Below are 20,147 nucleotides of genomic sequence, written 5' to 3' on the forward strand. Positions count from 1 at the left end.
AGTTTTCTCTGGATATATGCCCAGGAGTGGGATTGCTGGATCATATGGTAGCTCTATTTTTAGTTTTTTAAGGAACCTCCATACTGTTTTCCATAGTGACTGTACCAATCTATATTCCAACCAACAATGTAGGAGTGTTCCCTTTTCTCCACACCCTCTCCGGCATTTATTGTTTGTGGACTTTTTGATGATGGCCATTCTGACTGGTGTGAGGTGATATCTCATTGTAGTTTTGATTTGCATTTCTCTAATAATTAGCAATATTGAGCATCTTTTCATGTGCCTCTTGGCCATCTATATGTCTTCTTTGGGGAAATGTCTATTTAGGCCTTCTGCCCATTTTTTGTTTTATTGGGTTTGTTTTTTTTGATATTGAGCTGCATGAGCTGTTTGTAAATTTTGGAGATTAACCCCTTATCAGTCTCATCATTTGCAAATATTTTCTCTCATTCTGTGGGTTGTCTTTTTGTTTATGGTTTCCTTTGCTGTGCAAAAGCTTTTGAGTTTAATTAGGTCCCATTTGTTTATTTTTGTTTTTATTTTCATTACTCTAGGAGATGGATCCAAAAAGGTATTGCTGCGATTTATGTCAAAGAGTGTTCTGCCTATGTTTTCCTCTATTGAGTTTTATAGTACCTGGTCTTATGTTTAGGTCTCTAATCCACTTTATTTTTGTGTATGGTGTTAGAGAGTGTTCTAATTTCATTCTTTTACATGTAGCTGTCCGGTTTTTCCTGAACCATTTATTGAAGAGACTGTCTTTTCTCCATTGTATAGTCTTGCCTCCTTTGTCATAGATTAATTGACCACAGGTGCATGGGTTTATTTCTGGGCTTTCTATCCTGTTCCATTGATGTATATTTTTATGTTCTGTGCCAGTACCATACTGTTTAGATGACTGTGGCTTTGTAGTATAGTCTGAAGTCAGGGATCCTGATTCCTCCAGCTCTGTTTTTCTTGCTCAAGATTGCTTTGGCTATTTGGAGTCTTTTGTGTCTCCATACAAACTTTAAACTTTTTTTGTTCTAGTTCTGTGAAAAATGCCATTAGTAATTTAATAGGGATTGTAATTTAATAGGGATTGCATTGAATCCATAGATTGGCTTGGGTAGTATAGTCATTTTGACAATACAGGAAGTCCCCTACATACGAACCTTCAAGTTGTGAACTTTCAAAGATTCGAACATGCATTGAAGGCCTGATGGAATTGGAGGACCAGAGAAAGGATGAAGAGAGACAAGAGGAAGAAGAAGTAACTGAAGAACCGAAGAGATTCACAGTGCAGGAGATGGCAAGGGGATTTTATTTATTTGAGGAGGCACTGTTAGTTTTTGAGGCACAGGATCTGAATGTAGAATGGTACACGAAGGTTGCAGCAGCTGTTCAGGATGCAATCCAGTGCTACCATTATCATCTATCATGAGAAAAAAAGAGCTACTACCCAGACATCACTGGATCGTGTTTTTCAATAGGGTAGATAGAATTGAATCCAGCAAGGAACCAGAACCTGTGCCATCAATGTCAAGCATGAGTGAAATTGCAGCTTGCCCTCTATCCTATTGCTGACGATCCTTCAGCTCTACCATCTCCCACCTCCTCTTCCTCCTCCAGTCAGTAACTCTTCTTGCCTATTCACTCAATGCCAGCCGCTGTACGCCAGCTGTTGTACTATACTATTGTGCTTTTCAAGGTACTGTACTGTAAGATTAAAAATGTTTTATTTTTTGTGTTTTTTTATGTATTATTTGTGTGAAAAGTATAATAAACCTATTACAGTACAGTACTATATAGCCGATTGTGTCAGTTGGGTACCTAGGCTAACTTCATTGGACTTACAAACTGGATTTATGAACCTGCTCTTGGAATGGAACTCATTCGTATGTCAGGGACCTACTGTATTGATTCTTCCAATCCAAGAACATGGTATATTTTTCCATCTGTTTGTGCCATCTTCCATTTCTTTCATCAGCATCTTATAGTTTTTGGAGTACAGTTCTTTTGCCTCCTTAGGTAGGTTTATCCCTAGGTATTTTATTCTTCTTGATGTGATGGTAAATCGGATTGTTTCTTTAATTTTTCTTTCTGATTTTTCATTGTTAGTGTATAGAAATGCAACAGATTTCTGAGTATTAATTTTGTATCCTGCAACTTCCCTGAATTCATTGATGAGCTCTAGTGTTTTCTGTTAGCACCTTTAGGATTTTCTATGTATAGTATCAAGTCATCAGCAAACAGTGACAGTTTTAACTTTTCCAATTTGGATTCCCTTTATTTATTTTTCTTCTCTGATTGCTGTGGCTAGGACTTCCAAAACTATGTTGAATAAAAGTGGCGAGAGTGTACATCCTTGTCTTGGTTCCTGATCTTAGAGAAAATGCTTTCAGCTTTCCACCATTGAGTATGATGTTGGCTGTACGTTTGTCATATATGGCCTTTATTATGTTGAGGTATGTTCCCTCTATGCCCACTTCCTGAAGAGTTTTCACCATAAATGGTTGTTGAATTTTGTCAAAAGCTTTTTCTGAATCTATTGAGATGATCATATGGTTTTTATTCTTCAATTTGTTAATGTGATGTATCACACTGATTGATTTGCAGATATTGAAAAAATCCTTGCATCCCTGGGATATATCCCACTTGATCGTGGTGTATGATCCTTTTAATGTATTGTAGGATTCGGTTTGCTAGTATTTTGTTGAGGATTTTTCCATCTATGTTCATCAGTGATATTGGTCTGTAATTTTCTTTCTTTTTTTTTTTTTGTGGTATCCTTGTATGATTTTGTGGTATCCTTGTATGATTTTGTGGTGTCCTTGTATGATTCAGGGTGATGGGGGCCTCATGGAATGAGTTTGGGAGTTTCTGTTCCTGTGCGATTTTTTGGAAGAGTTTGAAAAGGATAGGTGTTAACTCTTCTCTAAATGTTTGATAGAATTTGCCTGTGAAGCCATCTGGTGATGGACTTTTGTTTGTTGGGAGATTTTAAATTACAGTTTCAATTTTAGTACTTGTGATTTGTCTGTTCATATTTTCTATTTCTTCCTGGTCAGTCTTGGGAGATTGTATCCTTCTAAGAATTTGTCCATTTCTTCTAGGTTGTCCATTTTATTGGCATATGGTTGCTTGTATTGATAGTAGTCTCTTAGGAGCCTTTGTATTTCTGTGGTGTCCATTGTAACTTCTCGCTTTTCATTTCTAATTTTATTGATTTCAGTCCTCTCCCTTTTGGTCTTGATGAGTCTGGCTAAAGGTTTATCAATTTTGTCTATCTTTTCAAAGAACTGACTTTGTTCCATTGATCTTTATTGTTTTCTTCATCTCTATTTCATTTATTTCTGCTCTGCTCTTTTTTTTTTTTTAATTTACTAGTCGTGTTTCTTTTTGAATTTTTGAATTTTATTTATTTTTTAATACAGCAGGCTCTTACTGGTCAGCCATTTTATACACATCAGTGTATACATGTCAATCCCAATCTCCCAATTCATCCCACCCCCCGCCGCTTTCCCCCCTTGGTGTCCATACGTTTGTTCTCTACATCTGTGTCTCAATTTCTGCCCTGCAAACCGGTTCATCTGTACCATTTTTCTAGGTTCCACATATATGTGTTAATGTACGATATTTGTTTTTCTCTTTCTGACTTACTTCACTCTGTATGACAGTCTCTAGATCCATCCATGTCTCTACAAATGACCCAATTTCGTTCCTTTTTATGGCTGAGTAATATTCCATTATATATATGTACCACATCTACTTTATCCATTCGTCTGTAGATGGGCATTTAGGTTGTTTCCATGAATGGCTATTGTAAATAGTGCTGCAATGAACATTGGGGTGCCTGTGTCTTTTTGAATTATGGTTTCCTCAGGGTATATGCCCAGTAGTGGGATTGCTGGGTCATATGGTAATTCTATTTTTAGTTTTTTAAGGAACGTCCATACTGTTCTCCATAGTGGCTGTATCAATTTACATTCCCACCAACAGTGCAAGAGGGTTCCCTTTTCTCCACAACCTCTCGAGCATTTGTTGTTTGTAGATTTTCTGATGATGCCCATTCTAACTGGTGTGAGGTGATACCTCATTGTAGGTTTGATTTGCATTTCTCTAATAATTAGTGATGTTGAGCAGCTTTTCATGTGCCTCTTGGCCATCTGTATGTCTTCTTTGGAGAAATGTCTATTTACGTCTTCTGCCCATTTTCTGATTGGGCTATTTTTTTTTTTATTATTGAGCTGCATGAGCTGTTTATATATTTGGAGATTGATCCTTTGTCCATTGACTCATTTGCAAATATTTTCTCCCATTCTGAGGGTTGTTTTCTTGTCTTGTTTATAGTTTCCTTTGCTGTGCAAAAGCTTTTAAGTTTCATTAGGTCCCATTTGTTTACTTTTGTTTTTATTTCCGTTTCTCTAGGAGGTGGATCAAAAAAGATCTTGATGTCATTTATGTCAAAGAGTGTTCTTCCTATGTTTTCCTCTAAGAGTTTTATAGTGTCTGGTCTTACATTTAGGTCCTTAATCCATTTTGAGTTTATTTTTGTGTATGGAGTTAGGGAGTGTTCTAATTTCATTCTTTTCCATGTAGCTGTCCAGTTTTCTGAGCACCACTTATTGAAGAGACTGTCTTTTCTCCATTGTATATCCTTTTCTCCTTTGTCATAGATTAGTTGACCATAGGTGCGTGGCTTTATCTCTGGGCTTTCTATCTTGTTCCATTGATCTATATTTCTGTTTTTGTGCCAGTACCATATTGTCTTCATTACTGTAGCTTTGTAGTATAGTCCGAAGCCAGGGAGTCTGATTCCTCCAGCTCTGCTTTTTTTCCCTCAAGACTGCTTTGGCTATTCGGTGTCTTTTGTCTCCATACAAATTTTAAGATTTTTTGTTCTAGTTCTGTAAAAAATGCCATTGGTAATTTGATAGGGATTGCATTGAATCTGTAGATTGCTTTGGGTAGTATAGTGATTTTCACAATATTGATTCTTCCAATCCAAGAACATGGTATATCTCTCCATCTGTTGGTATCATCTTTCATTTCTTTCATCAGTGTCTTATAGTTTTCTGCATACAGGTCATTTGTCTCCCTAGGTAGGTTTATTCCTAGGTATTTTATTCTTTTTGTTGCAATGGTAAATGGGAGTGTTTCCTTAATTTCTCTTTCAGGTGTTTCATCATTAGTATATAGGAATGCAAGAGATTTCTGTGCATTAATTTTGTATCCTGCAACTTTACCAAATTCATTGATTAGCTCCAGTAGTTTTCTGGTGGCATCTTTAGGATTCTCTATGTACAGTATCATGTCATCTGCAAACAGTGACAGTTTTACTTCTTCTTTTCCAATTTGTATTCCTATCTTTTTATTCTCTGACTGCCGTGGCTAGGACTTCCAAAACTATGTTGAATAATAGTGGTGAGAGTGGACATCCTTGTCTTGTTCCTGATCTTAGAGGAAATGCTTTCAGTTTTTCACCATTGAGAATGATGTTTGCTGTGGGTTTGCCATATATGGCCTTTATTAAGTTGAGGTAGAACCCTGTATGCCCATTTTCTGGAGAGTTTTTATCATAAATGGGTGTTGAATTTTGTTGAAAGCTTTTTCTGCATCTATTGAGATGATCATATGGTTTTTATTCTTCAGTTCGTTAATATGGTGTATCACATTGATTGATTTGCATATATTGAAGAATCCTTGCATCCCTGGGATGAATCCCACTTGATCATGGTGTATGATCCTTTTAATGTGTTGTTGGATTCTGTTTGCTAGTATTTTGTTGAGGATTTTTGCATCTATATTCGTCAGTGATACTGGTCTGTAATTTTCTTTTTTTGTAGTATCTTTGTGTGGTTTTGGTATCAGGGTGATGGTGGCCTCATAGAATGAGTTTGGGAGTGTTCCTTCCTCTGCAATTTTTTGGAAGAGTTTGAGAAGGATGGGTGTTAGCTCTTCTCTAAATGTTTGATAGAATTCACCTGTGAAGCCATCTGGTCCTGGACTTTTCTTTGTTGGAAGATTTTTAATCACAGCTTCAATTTCATTACTTGTGAGTGGTCTGTTCATATTTTCTATTTCTTCCTGGTTCAGTCTTGGAAGGTTATACCTTTCTGAGAATTTGTCCATTTCTTCCAGGTTGTCCATTTTATTGGCATAGAGTTGCTTGTAGTAGTCTCTTAGGATGCTTTGTATTTCTGCAGTGTCTGTTGTAACTTCTCCTTTTTCGTTTCTAATTTTATTGATTTGAGTCCTCTCCCTCTTTTTCTTGATGAGTCTGGCTAATGGTTTATCAATTTTGTTTATCTTCTCAAAGAACCAGCTTTTAGTTTTATTGATCTTTGCTATTGTTTTCTTTGTTTCTATTTCATTTATTTCTGCTCTGATCTTTATGATTTCTTTCATTCTGCTACCTTTGGGTTGTGTTTGTTCTTCTTTAGTTCCTTTAGGTGTAAGGTTAGATTGTTTATTTGTGATTTTTCTTGTTTCTTGAGGTAGGTTTGTATAGCTATAAACTTCCCTCTTAGAACTGCTTTTGCTGCATCCCATAGGTTTTGGATCATCGTGTTTTCATTGTCATTTGTCTCTAGGTATTTTTTGATTTCCTCTTTGATTTCTTCAGTGATCTCTTGGTTACTTAGTAACGTATTGTTACGGTCCATGTGTTTGTGTTTTTTATGTTTTTTTCCCTGAAATTGATTGCTAATCTCATAGTGTTGTGGTCAGAAAAGATGCTTGATATGATTTCAATTTTCTTAAATTTACTGAGGCTAGATTTGTGACCCAAGATGTGATCTATCCTGGAGAATGTTCCGTGCACACTTGAGAGGAAAGTGTAATCTGCTGTTTTTGGATGGGATGTCCTATAAATATCAGTTAAATCTATCTGGTCTATTGTGTCATTTAAAGCTGTGTTTCCTTATTAATTTTCTGTTTGGATAATCTGTTGATTGGTGTAAGTGAGGTGTTAAAGTCTCCCACTATGATTCTGTTACTGTCGATTTCCTCTTTTAGCAGTTGCCTTATGTATTGAGGTGCTCCTATGTTGGGTGCATATATATTTATAATTGTTATATCTTCTTCCTGGATTGATCCCTTGATCATTATGTAGTGTCCTTCCTTGTCTCTTGTAACATTCTTTATTTTAAAATCTATTTTATCTGATATGAATATAGCTACTCCAGCTTTCTTGTGATTTCCATTTGCATGGAATATGTTTTTCCATCCCCTCACTTTCAGTCTGTATGTGTCCCTAGGTGTGAAGTGGGTCTCTTGTAGACAGCATATATATGGGTCTTGTTTTTGTATCCATTCAGCAATCTGTGTCTTTTGGTTGGAGCATTTAATCCATTCACGTTTAAGGTAATTATCGATATGTATGTTCCTATGACCATTTTCTTAATTGTTTTGGGTTTGTTTTTGTAGGTTCTTTTCTTCTCTTGTGTTTCCCACTTAGAGAAGATCCTTTAGCATTTGTTGTAGAGCTGGTTTGGTGGTGCTGAATTCTCTTAGCTTTTGCTTGTCTGAAAAGCTTTTGACTTCTCCATGGAATCTGAATGAGATCCTTGCTGGGTAGAGTAATCTTGGTTGTAAGTTCTTTGCTTTCATCACTTTAAGTATATCATGCCACTCCCTTCTGGCTTGTAGAGTTTCTGCTGAGAAATCAGCTGTTAGCCTTATGGGAGTTCCCTTGTATATTATTTGTCATTTTTCCCTTGCTGCTTTCAATGATTTTTCTTTGTCTTTAATTTTTGCCAGTTTGATCACTATGTTTCTTGGCGTGTTTCTCCTTGGGTTTATCCTGTATGGGACACTCTGCACTTCCTGGACTTGGGTGGCTATTTGCTTTTCCATGTTAGGGAAGTTTTTGACTATAATCTCTTCAAATATTTTCTCAGGTCCTTTCTCTCTCTCTTTTCCTTCTGGGACCCCTATAATGCGAATGTTGTTGCGTGTAATGTTGTCCTGGGGTCTCTTAGGCTGTCTTCATTTCTTTTCATTCTTTTTTCTTTATTCTGTTTCGCAGCAGTGATTTTCACCATTCTGTCTTCCAGGTCACTTATCCGTTCTTCTGCCTCAGTTATTCTGCTATTGATTCCTTCTAGTGTAGTTTTCATTTCAGTTATTGTATTGGTCATCTCTGTTTGTTTGTTCTTTAATTCTTCTAGGTCTTTGTTAAACACTTCTTGCATCTTCTCGATCTTTGCCTCCATTCTTTTTCCGAGGTCGTGGATCATCTTCACTATCATTATTCTGAATTCTTTTTCTGGAAGGTTGCCTATCTCCACTTCATTTAGTTGTTTTTCTGGGGGTTTATTTTGTTCCTTCATCTGCTACATAGCCCTCTGCCTCTTCATCTTGTGTGTCTTTCTGTGAATGTGGTTTTGTTCCACAGGCTGCAGGATTGTAGTTCTTCTTGCTTCTGCTGTCTGCCCTCTCTGCTCTGATCTTTATGATTTCTTTCCTTCTACTAACTTTGGGTTTTGTTCGTTCTTCTTTCTCTAGTTGCTTTAGCTGTAAGGTTAGGTTTTTTATTTGGGATTTTTCTTGTTTCCTAGGATTGTATTGCTATAAACGTCCCTGTTAGAACTGCTTTTGCTCCATCCTATAGGTTTTGGATCATTGTACTTTTGTTTTCATTTGACTCTAGGTATTTTTGATTTCCTATTTGATTTCTTCTGTGATCCATTGGTTGTTTAGTAGCATATTGTTTAGCCTCCAGCTGTTTGTGTTTTTTACAGTTTTTTCTTGTCATTGATTTCTAATCTCATGGTGTTTTGGGTGGAAAAGATACTTGATACTGTTCAGTTTTCTTAAATATACCGAGGCTTGCTTTGTGGCCCAGTATGTGATCAGTCCTGGAGAATGTTCCATGTGCATTTGAGAGGAATGTGTATTCTGCCATTTTTGGATGGAATACTCTATAAATATCAGTTAAGGCCATCTGGTCTAATGTGTCATTTAAGGCCTGTGTTTCCTTATTGATTTTCTGTCTGAATGATCTGTCCATTGATGAAAGTGGGGTGTTAAATTCCCCCACTATTATTGTGTTACATATATTCATTCATTATATATAATTAGCCAACCCCATTAGTGCTAACATTTCTTGGTCGTGTCTAAACAATCAAGTGTTCTCCTTTGACTGAGATGCCTTAATGATCATTCTGTGAGACTCATGAGTCAGTCACATCAACTTCTGCTTTGACATTTTTTCCATCTATTCTAAGAGATTGACAGTTTCTCATACCTTCAGTTGCCTCACTTGGCAGTCCTTTTGCACATATCTCAGTAGTTAAATGTAACACAGCTTCATCTATGTTTGGGTATCCTCCATTCTTAGGTTCCACAAAGCTCTAGGTGCTGCTTTTCTATGAAATATGAGTTTGTGGCCATTTCTCTGACAAACACTTACTTCACAAATATTAAATTTATGTCCTGCTTCTGTTTCCAAGTCTTTCCATATGCATAATAACTTCTTATCGTAATGCCAAGCATAGTGTTATCTTAATAGAAACATTTTAAGTGGCAAACAGTATACGTAATACCAACAGTGAATGTAACTCAATTGAAGAGAAAACAATATATGTAAATATCAACAGCTATAACAGTATTTGTGTGTGTGCAAGCAGTGGTAGCTATATCAAGACTGCCAGCTGGTCAGCCGCTACTGTAAACACCTTCAGTTGCATGACACAATTTATAAGCTAAAATGTGGAAGAAATGTGGTCTTAGAATTAGACTGCCCTTCCTTCCTTCCTGTAATCTTTCCTGACCATCCCTTTGCCAGGGTTGGGACACACAGATCAACAAGTAATGGGCTTACAGTCTTGTGGGAAGACAGACAACTAGACAAGTCTCTCTACTAGTGGGCAATGAGGACTAGGATACGAGAAGTGGAAGGTACCAGGAGAACAAAAAGAAGAGAGCCCACCCAGAAGTAGCACTCTTCTGGCTGGGTAATGAAGGAGGTAAGTAGTTAGGCAGTGACAGAAGAGGGCCTATCAGACAGCAAGTGTACTGGAAGTAGGAGGGACAACATATGCCTGAGCTTGATAGGGCATGGGAGAGTTAAGGAATGGAAAGCGTTTCTGTGTGAATGGAACTGAGTGTGGTGGAGAGAATGTAAATGACATGATCAGATTTGTAACTGAGGTAAAATACCTGATGTCCAGGGCCGAGCAATAATCAAACCAAGATAGGATCATAATTCTGTGATGAGGTTTAATTAAGCCAGAAGTCTGCCATGTTTTTTTGCTATAGCAGGGTTTGAGCCCAGGGTACTGGGAAGTAGGTAAAAGGTCACAGCTGTTGGTTAAGTGGGTGGTTGAAAAGAGCCTCTTATGAGTGCTCAGAGAGGTTTGCAGGCTTGCCAGGTACCTCCTCTATGTAAGTTGGGACTTTAAAATTTGCTGAAGAATGCTGAGTAGCCAGATATATATGTGGCATTGCCTGTATCATTGAAGTACACACTGAAGGGTTTGGAGTCATTGGTCAAAGCGATTTTCTCAAGCCTTTGAGAGGAATCATGCACACACGGGAAGGTGATTTGACGCTGTCCAGCCACTCTGTCAAATGATATCTTCTAAGAAGTACAATTCTTCTTTTACATGCTGTGTCTAATGCATGATATGGAACAGCATGGAAGTCCCTGGCTGTATTTTGTAGGAGGTAAAACTCCATACCTCTTATCAAGTATTGCAGTGACCAGCCATTTTATATAGGCTCACCAGAGCTGTATTTTTAAATGACCAGGTACGTGATATCTGAATACCTGAAAGAGGTGGTTTCTATGATTCACAAAGGCTTAGGGTGGTCCAAGAGCTATAAGATTTTTCAGGCTTCTGACTTCACCAAAATGTCAGTCCTTTAATGGGCTGCTCTGTTGCTTGGGCACAATGTTCCTCTCTCCCCATTAAACTTGATCCTCCTCCATTGAGTCTACCTCAGTTACCAAAGTCATACTGTGTCTTCCTTCACTCTTCTTCTTAATCACCGTCTCTGTTCAACCACATCCTCACCTCTTATTGATTGGTTCTACCAACTTCATTATCTCCTGCAACCATCTTGTTGTCTCCATTCCTACTGCGGTCAAGCTAGACCACACCAAGATACCTTGTAATTCACTCATTGTTCTTTTTGGTAATGGACAGAAACTTGGGTTCTTAATGATATCCAAGGACTTATAAATGGTAATTTATCAAACAGGTTACCATTTAAAGGACAGTGAAGGTCTCTGAGTCTTAAAACATTAAAATAGGGAAACAGAACTAAATAATAAATAAGTTAATAAAAAGCGACAAACATAAGCATAGCATTCTGTTTCCCTAGATAAAGAAATGATTTATTCAACTAATATTTACTGAGTACCAAATATATAAATATCAGGTACTTTATAGGCATGGGAAATATAACAGTGAACAAGACAGACAAAGTCCTTGTGCCTATGGATATGATATTGTGGCAGGGTATATAGACAATTTGTTTTCAAAAATCAATCCAAAGACAAAAAAAAAAAAAAGGACGAAACACTAAAATTTCTAAATTGTTGTTTTAAATTCTAGCAAAAGCTACTTATTCAAAATGTTTAAATGTTAATTCATAAAGAAGCCACAATTGGCAATAATTCAATTGTCATTTTTTCTAGATATAATAAAATGCAAAAAAGACAGAAGTCCCTCCAGTCCTCAGCAATGTCCACGTTGCATGAACCCCAGGACCTCTAAAGGCAGGCCCTTAGTTATGGTCCCAGCTGCAGCTTTCCTGTGTGCCAAGCCAACCATTGACCCCTCCCTGAAATTGAAGAGCCTGACTATTCTGGAAGATAGTGTTTCTGTGTCCATCTCTCCCCAAGATTTCATGGCACCCTTCGGCTCCCTGACTTTGAATGTGACAGACCAGTCTGGAAATGAAGCTAACATGATCTGCAGTATCCAAAAGCCCTCAACAACATCATCCACTGCGTTCACTGCAGAAAATGACTACATCATGCTAAATGCATCGTTTTCAACATTTCTGGTGTGTAACATAGACTACAGTCACATTCAGCCAGTGTGGAAAGTGCTGGCTTTGTACAGTGACTCTCCTCTGATCCTAGAAAGGAGCCACTTGCTCACTGAAACACCACAACTCTGCTACAAATATAAACAGGTGGTACTGAAGCCTGAAGACATCTTTACCAACATCGAGGCTGATCTCAGAGCAGATCCCTCTTGGTTAATGCAAGACCAAATTTCCTTGCAGCTAAACAGAACTGCCACCACACTCAGTACATTGCAGATCCAGTACTCCAGCGATGCCCAAGTCACTTTACCAAGGGCAGAGATGAAGCCAGAGAAACACAATTGGACCATGATTTCCAGGGATAACAATACTAAGCGGGAACGCACTGTTTTGGTCGGTGGGACCATTGACCTAGATTGCCCCAGCCAAGGAGACCCTCCCCCACAACTGGAGTGGCTTCTAGCTGATGGAAGTAAAGTGAGAGCCCCTTATGTTAGTGAGGATGGACGAGTCCTGATAGACAAAAGTGGAAAACTGGAACTCCAGATGGCTGATAGTTTTGACACAGGCATATACCACTGCATAAGCACCAATTACGATGATGCAGATATTCTCACCTATAGGATTACTGTGGTAGAGCCCTACGTAGAAGCTTATCAGGAAAATGGAGCTCGTCATATAGTTTCCATTGGTGAAACACTTGACCTTCCATGCCATTCTACGGGTATCCCAGATGCCTCTGTCAGCTGGGTTCTTCCAGGAAACACTGTGCTCCATCAGTCCTCAAGAGATAAGCAAATTCTTAACAATGGCACGTTAAGAATATTACAGGCGACTCAAAAAGACCAGGGTCATTATCGTTGTGTAGCAGCCAACCCATCAGGGATCGATTTTTTAATTAACAAAGTTTCAGTCAAAATAAAAGGGCAACAGCCAGTGGAGCATAATGTAGAAACAGATGGATCTGGGTTTGATGAGCCCAATTCCATTGCTCAGCTTAAGGACCCACCAGCTGCACAACTCCCCACATCTGCTCCAGTGAGGGCTGAGGCTGGAAAACAAGTCTCAATCACAAGTAAGAATCCTAAGCATGGGGTGTTAATAGCCCAGCGGCGTGGAGATGCAAACAACCGACGTTTCAGAGAGCACAGGAGGCAGTTCCCTCCCTCTGCCCAGAGAATTGACCCACAACACTGGGCAGCACTACTGGAGAAAGCTAAAAAGAATATTATGCCAGAGAAGCGAGAAAATACCATAACAAAGCCACCTCCACTGGTCACTCAACTCCTGGAAACACCTGGTGAGGAAGTAGACTCATCAGGCATGCTCCCTCCAAAAGAGGAATTTATGGTCCTGGCGACTAAAGTTCCCAGTGTTCTGGCAAGGACAGTGACTGCTGATTCCAGAAAATCATCTGATAGCCCTGTGACAAGTATAACTGCTGGCACCCAAGTCTCCCCAATTGTGAGTCCACAGATACTACTGCCTGAAAAACCAAGAGATTTCAAACCATCTACTACTATTAAAACTAAAGCCATGTCAAAGAATATGAATGCAACCACATCAAGCAAAATGCAAGGCACAACCAACCGAAATTTATCTACTATCTTTCCTCTACTACCTGAAGCAAGTCAATTTCAGGATGCTGACGACACGGAGAGAAAAAGAGAGCATTTGCAAAGTGCACCCCCATTAACAGTGGGGGCTACTACAATCAAAGATGTCCATATCAAAATTCTGGGTAGTGCTAACAGCAAAGCTGATGTATTTTTAGGATCAGTGAATGCCACGAATAGTCATCAGACGTCTGTAATAGGAGTCAGCGAACCCTGGAACCATCGTTCCCATTCTCATGTTACTCAAAAACCTAACACCTCTAAGCTCCGTTCGGACCCACACACTGCTGCTCATTCTCAGTTACACATTCCTAGAAATAGTACAATTAACACTCCACTGTCCAGACACTCTGGAAGACGGAGGAAAATTTGGAGCAGGGGGCGAGCTCCAGTTTTCCGACAGCATGGATACAACTTTGTGAGGCCAACACTCAGAGGTTCTTCTGTAGAAAGAACCACGGCATTTTCAGCCACTGAGCACAATGTGGTATGCCCATCCTGTTCTCCCAGAGAGAGACTCAGCACTGCTGCAACAGCATTGCCTTTTCCAAGGTCTTCCCCCGTCACCCTCCCTGAAGCTAAAATTGCCAGAGTCATAGCAGAAGAATCTACAACTCTAGTCCACAATCCATCATTACTATTTAAGAAAAAACCAAATGTAGATGTTGAGAAAACAACACCGACAATAAAATATCTCAGTGCTGAAAGTACACAAGTGACTCCAACTTGTGCAGTTATGACTCATGCAACAAATATTAGTTACCCAAGCGTGTCTAAAGCCAGTGAAGCTAAAAGAGATTCAGTGATTGTATCGCCACTTCCGGGTCCCACCATCAAGCCACCTATGCCTACTACTATAGCCATTACAAGATTTTCAAGAAGGAAATTGCCCTGGCATCATATCTTTGTAAATAACCATATCCAAAAAGAAAAGCTAAAGAATCAGCAAAAATTTGGTTCACAAAAAAGCACAGACTTGGTGCTTCCTAAAATATCTCCTACTTTACCCACAGATAAGGTTTCCCCCTTCCATTTCACAACACTCTCAGCAAGTGTGATGCAAATTCCATCCGCAACATCAGCTACAACTCACCACAGTACCACTAAAACACACAGTCGTATAAGTCTCCCAACAATGAAGGAGCTGCCCTTCCCACCTGTTGACCCTACACCTCCTAGTGGCTCAAGCAAAGAATCAAGTACAGATTTCATATCACTGCAAACAGCCATCCTGACAACTACTCCTACTGCCCCTGCATCTATCATTATCAACAAAGCCCAACTAGCCAGACCCAGGGCACGAAAAGTACAAAGAATAAAGGAGCCTCAAAAGAATAGGAATGACCCAAATAACTCTCCCAGCCAGATTTCTGGCTTCATTACACCCACCACTGTGACACTTCCTGTTCTAACAGCAGCTGAAACTTCAACCAAACCCAGTGTGTCTGCTTTCACTCATTCTCTTCTAGAAAACATAAAAGAAATTTCAAGCACGATTGGTCTTCATCCAAGAACCTTTAATCTGACAGATGTACTTGAAGAACCACCCCAGAAAAGGAGTCAGACTTTGAAGAGCACAGCTGCTTCTGAAACCACTTTGTCCAGCAAACTACACCAGAGTACCACCACTAGGAACACAATCCTTAGACACTCAACCGTGCCACCCTTCCTGAGCGCCAGTGCCACTCCAATGCCAATTCCCACCTCCCCTCCCTTGAGTAAGCAAAGTGCAGTTGCTGACAATATGGCAACTCCCATTTTCAGGATGATGACACGTACAATGGTCAAGTCACATGAATCCTCAAAGCACAATGCTCGTCCAGAGCAATTAGCAGTAACATCTCCCCAAACTCACCCAAATGCCAAGTTCACAGTTGGAATCACCCGCTTTATCTACTCCAATCTGTTACGTTCTACTCCTATGCCAGCACTAATAACAGCTAAATCACAGAATTCTGAGTTGACTCCCTCTCCCTGGTCAGAAAACCACTTTTGGCACAAGTCACACCCAGAAATGGCTGAAAAGGTCAAAAAGCCAGTAGTGAGCATACTGCCCACTCCAGATCTGCCAGAGGACACTACTCATGCTTCAAATTGGGATATGCAGAAGAATGCAAAGAAAAGTAGCTTCGATAAGACACCAATTCAAAAAATAACAACTTCCAAATTCCTTCCCTTTGATTCTTTATCTAGGAATATATTTGAAAGGCCCAGAATAGTTGGAGGACGAGCGGCAAGTTTTACTGTTCCAGCTAACTCAGATGCCTTTCTTCCTTGTGAAGCTGTTGGGAATCCCATGCCCACTATCCACTGGACCAGAGTCTCATCAGGTATTTGAAACTGTTTCTTTACGCTTCATCTTCTTTAGTTACAAAACAAGGAAAACATTGTGTCATGATTCGGGGTTATGGATCCAAATAGTCAACATCAACATCAGATTTCTCCAAGACTCAACCATTTACTATCCTTATTTGATATACGCATGGCTTTTTGCTCATTAGAAGGTTTTAAAACATATCTTAAGACCATTTTTTTGAAATGCTTTGAAAGCAGATCCAAAGAAATTGTGAATGGTCATTGTGTTGAAGCATCTGGCTTTTACATTAAAATTAGGGTTTAAAAAAAAAAAATCCAGAAATAACTTTAGTATTCTGAAGACTAGGTGTCTTAATTTTAAATATATTTTTTCCCCAGTAGCCTAACAAAAAGATAGCTTTCCTCTTGAGACTTCCACGTGAGCAACTTACGTTTACTATCTAAACTTTGATGACCTATGGCTATACATTTCTTTCTTCTTATCAGGACTTGATTCTTCTAAAAGGAAACAGAACAGCAGGTTCCAGGTGCTCCCCAATGGTACCCTGTCCATACAGAGGGTGGACATTCAGGACCGCGGACAGTACCTGTGCTCAGCATCCAATCCGCTTGGCACAGACCGCCTTCACGTCACCTTGTCCGTGGTTTCCTATCCCCCCAGGATCCTGGAGAGACATACTAAGGAGATCACAGCCCATTCCGGAAGCACAGTGGAACTGAAGTGCAGAGCTGAAGGCAGGCCCAGCCCTACAATTTCCTGGATTCTTGCAAACCAGACAGTGGTCTCTGAATCATCCGAGGGGAATAGGCAGGCCCTGGTGACATCTGACGGAACGCTGGTCATCCACAATCTCAGCATTTATGACAGGGGCTTCTACAAATGCGTGGCCAGCAACCCAGTGGGCCAGGATGCACTGCTGGTTAAAATACAAGTTATTGCGGCCCCACCTGTTATTCTAGAACAAAAGAGGCAAGTTATTGCAGGGACTTGGGGTGAAAGTTTGAAACTACCCTGTACTGCAAAAGGAACTCCTCAGCCCGGTGTTCACTGGGTCCTCTCTGATGGCACCGAAGTGAAACCATTACAGTTGATCAATTCCAAGTTCTTATTTTCAAATGGAACTCTGTTTATAAGAAACATAGCCTCTTCAGACCGGGGCACTTATGAATGCATTGCTACCAGCTCCACTGGCTCAGAGAGAAGGGTGGTAATTCTTACAGTGGAAGAACGAGAGACCATCCCCAGGATAGAATTTGCATCCCAGAAATGGACGGAGGTGAATCTGGGGGACAAATTACTACTGAACTGCTCAGCCATTGGGGAGCCGAAACCGAAAATAACCTGGAGGCTACCATCCAAGGCTGTCGTCAACCAGTGGCACAGGTAAACCATACCTTTCTGTTGAGATTATCTTCTTTATTTAGCTGTACAACTTCTGAACTGGTAAAAGGGGTAGAGCGAGAGTAGCAGCAGTGTTGAGAGCACACAGACTCTGCACAGGAAAGTAACTCGCTCTAAAGAAAACCTAATCGTTTTGAGACTAATACAAAATAATACAAATTACATAAAAACCAAGTTTCTTAAATGCCATACTCTAAGGGCCAGCTTCTTACTGAGTTTATGTAGTTAAAAAGAAGGATAAAAAATCTCATTTGCTTCCATACTTGTGACAGTTTTAAAATGGTACCTGTGTAAATGTATTTATAATTTTCCTATCCAAAAATAAGAGGGAATGTTGTAAAGCAATCAAGTTCTGGAGAGATGCACTTCATTATTTCACTCTTCAGAGTCTCCTAGTAAAGCATTTTCAATTTTAGTGCAATCTATACTGAATTTATTCTACCCTAAAACTGCAAAGCACTTTATGAAAGTCACAACATTAAGGCCTTCACAAAGTGACATGTATTCAGGACCTCCAATCATTCTGACGGTGTCAGACACATATATACACATACATACTTTCTCTAATATCTCCTGTTACAGGCATATTAATAGTGATTTTTAACTGTCTTCTGTACAGATTAAATCTTTGAAAAATAAGTTTATGAGTATTAATTTTTGCCATTTACATGACTTCATACAATGATGTTTCATAATATGACAGAAAACATGGGAATGAACATTTCCATTTTATATGTTTGTGTGTTAATTTATTTATTTTTAATAGATCCTTATTGGAGTATAACTGCTTCACAATACTGTGTTAGTTTCTGTTGCACAACAAAGCGAATGAGCCACATGCATACACATATCCTCTCCCTCTTGAGCCTCCCTCCCATCCTCCCTATCCCACCCCTCTAGGCATCACAAAGCACCAAGCCAATCTCCCTGTGCTATGCTGCTGCTTCCCACCAGCTATCTATTTTATATTTGGTAGTGTATATATGTTAATGTTGCTCTCACTTCGCCCCAGCTTCGCCCTCCCACCCCATGTCCTCAAGTCCATTTTCTATGTCTCTTTATTTCTGCCCTGCAACTAGGTTCATCAGTACCATTTTTTTTTTTTTTTAAGATTCCATAGACAGACTCTAGGTCCATCCACCTCACTCCAAATAACTCAGTTTTGTTTCTTTTCATGGCTGAGTAATATTCCATTGTATATATTTGCCACATCTTCTTTATCCATTCATCTGTTGATGGACATTGAGGTTGGTTCCATGTCCTGGCTATTGTAAATAGTGCTGCAATGAACATTGTGGTACATGTGTCTTTTTGAATTATGGTTTTCTCAGGGTGTATGCCCAGTAGTGGGATTGCTGGGTCATATGGTAGTTCTATTTTTAGTTTTTTAAGGAACCTCCATACTGTTTTCCATAGTGGTTTTATTAATTTATATTCCCACCAACAGTACAGGAGGGCTCCCTTTTCACCACACCCTTTCCAGCATTTCTTGTTTGTAGATTTTTTTGATGATGGCCATTCTGACTGGTGTGAGGTGATACCTCCTTGTAGTTTTGATTTGCATTTCTCTAATAATTAGTGATGTTGAGCATCTTTTCATGTGCCTCTTGGCCATCTATATGTCTTCCTTGGTGAAATGTCTATTTAGGTCTTCCACCCATTTTTTAACTGGATTGTTTTTTTGATATTGAGCTCCATGAGCTGTTTGTGTATTTTGGAGATTAAGCCTTTGTTTATTGTTTCATTTGCAAATATTTCCTCCCATTCTCAGGGTTGTCTTTTTGTCTTGTTTATGGTTTCCTTTGCTGTGCAAAAGCTTTTAAGTTTAATTAAGTCCCATTTGTTTATTTTTGTTATTTCTGTTACTCTAGCAGGTGGGTCAAAAAAGATCTTGCTGTGGTTCATGCCAAAGAGTGTTTTTCCTGTTTTCCTCTGAGAGTTTTATAGTGTCTTGGTCTTACTTTTAAGTCTTTAATCCATTTGGGGTTTATTTTTGTGTATGGTGTTAGGTAGTATTCTAATTTCATGCTTTTACATGTAGCTGTCCACTTTTCCCAGCACCATGTATTGAAGAGGCTGCCGTTTCTCTATTGTATATTCTTGCCTCCTTTGTCATAGATGAGGGGTCCATAGTTGCGTGGGTTTATCTCTGGACTTTCTATCCTGTTCCATTGACCTATATTTCTGTTTTTGTGCTAGCACCATACTGTCTTTGATTACTATAGCTTTTTGGTATAGTTTGAAGTCAGGGAGCCTGATTCCTCCCACTCCATTTTTCTTTCTCAAGATTGCTTTGGCTATTTGGGGTCTTTTGTATTTCCATACAAATTGTAAAATTTTTTTTGTTCTAATTCTGTGAAGAATGCCAGTGGTAGTTTGATAGGGATTGCATTGAATCTGTAGATTGCTTTAGGTAGTATAGTCATTTTCACAATATCGATTCTTCCAATCCAAGAACGTGGTATATTTCTCCATCTGTTTATATCATCTTTGATTTCTTTCATCAGTGTTTTATAGTTTTCTGAGTACAAGTCTTTTGCCTCCTTAGGCAGGTTTATTCCTAGGTATTTTATTCTTTTTGTTGCAATGGTAAATGGGAGTGTTTGCTTAATTTCTCTTTCTGATTTTTCGTTGCTGGTGTATAGGAATGCCAGAGATTTCTGTGCATTAATTTTGTACCGTTACTTTTACCAAATTCATTGATTAGCTCTGGTAGTTTTCTGGTGGCATCTTTAGGATTTTCTATGCATAGTATCATGTCATCAGAAAACAGTGACAGATTTACTTCTTCTTTTCCAATTTGTATTCCTTTTATTTCTTTTTCTTCT

General features: G+C 39.1%; 1 protein-coding gene across 2 annotated transcripts in view; it reads left to right on the plus strand.

The window, feature by feature from the left end:
- The window catches only part of IGSF10 (immunoglobulin superfamily member 10), a 42,126-nt gene that overhangs the window by 11,955 nt on the left and 10,024 nt on the right, over nucleotides 1-20,147 (plus strand). For both annotated transcript variants that reach the window (XM_059920103.1, XM_059920104.1), the window contains exons 6-7: nucleotides 11,630-15,931; nucleotides 16,404-17,301. In XM_059920103.1, the coding sequence (XP_059776086.1) occupies nucleotides 11,630-15,931; nucleotides 16,404-17,301 (5,200 nt within the window). The remainder of the gene's footprint in view (nucleotides 1-11,629; nucleotides 15,932-16,403; nucleotides 17,302-20,147) is intronic.

This window comes from Balaenoptera ricei, chromosome 4 (genome assembly GCF_028023285.1).
Source record: "Balaenoptera ricei isolate mBalRic1 chromosome 4, mBalRic1.hap2, whole genome shotgun sequence".
NCBI lineage: Eukaryota > Metazoa > Chordata > Mammalia > Artiodactyla > Balaenopteridae > Balaenoptera > Balaenoptera ricei.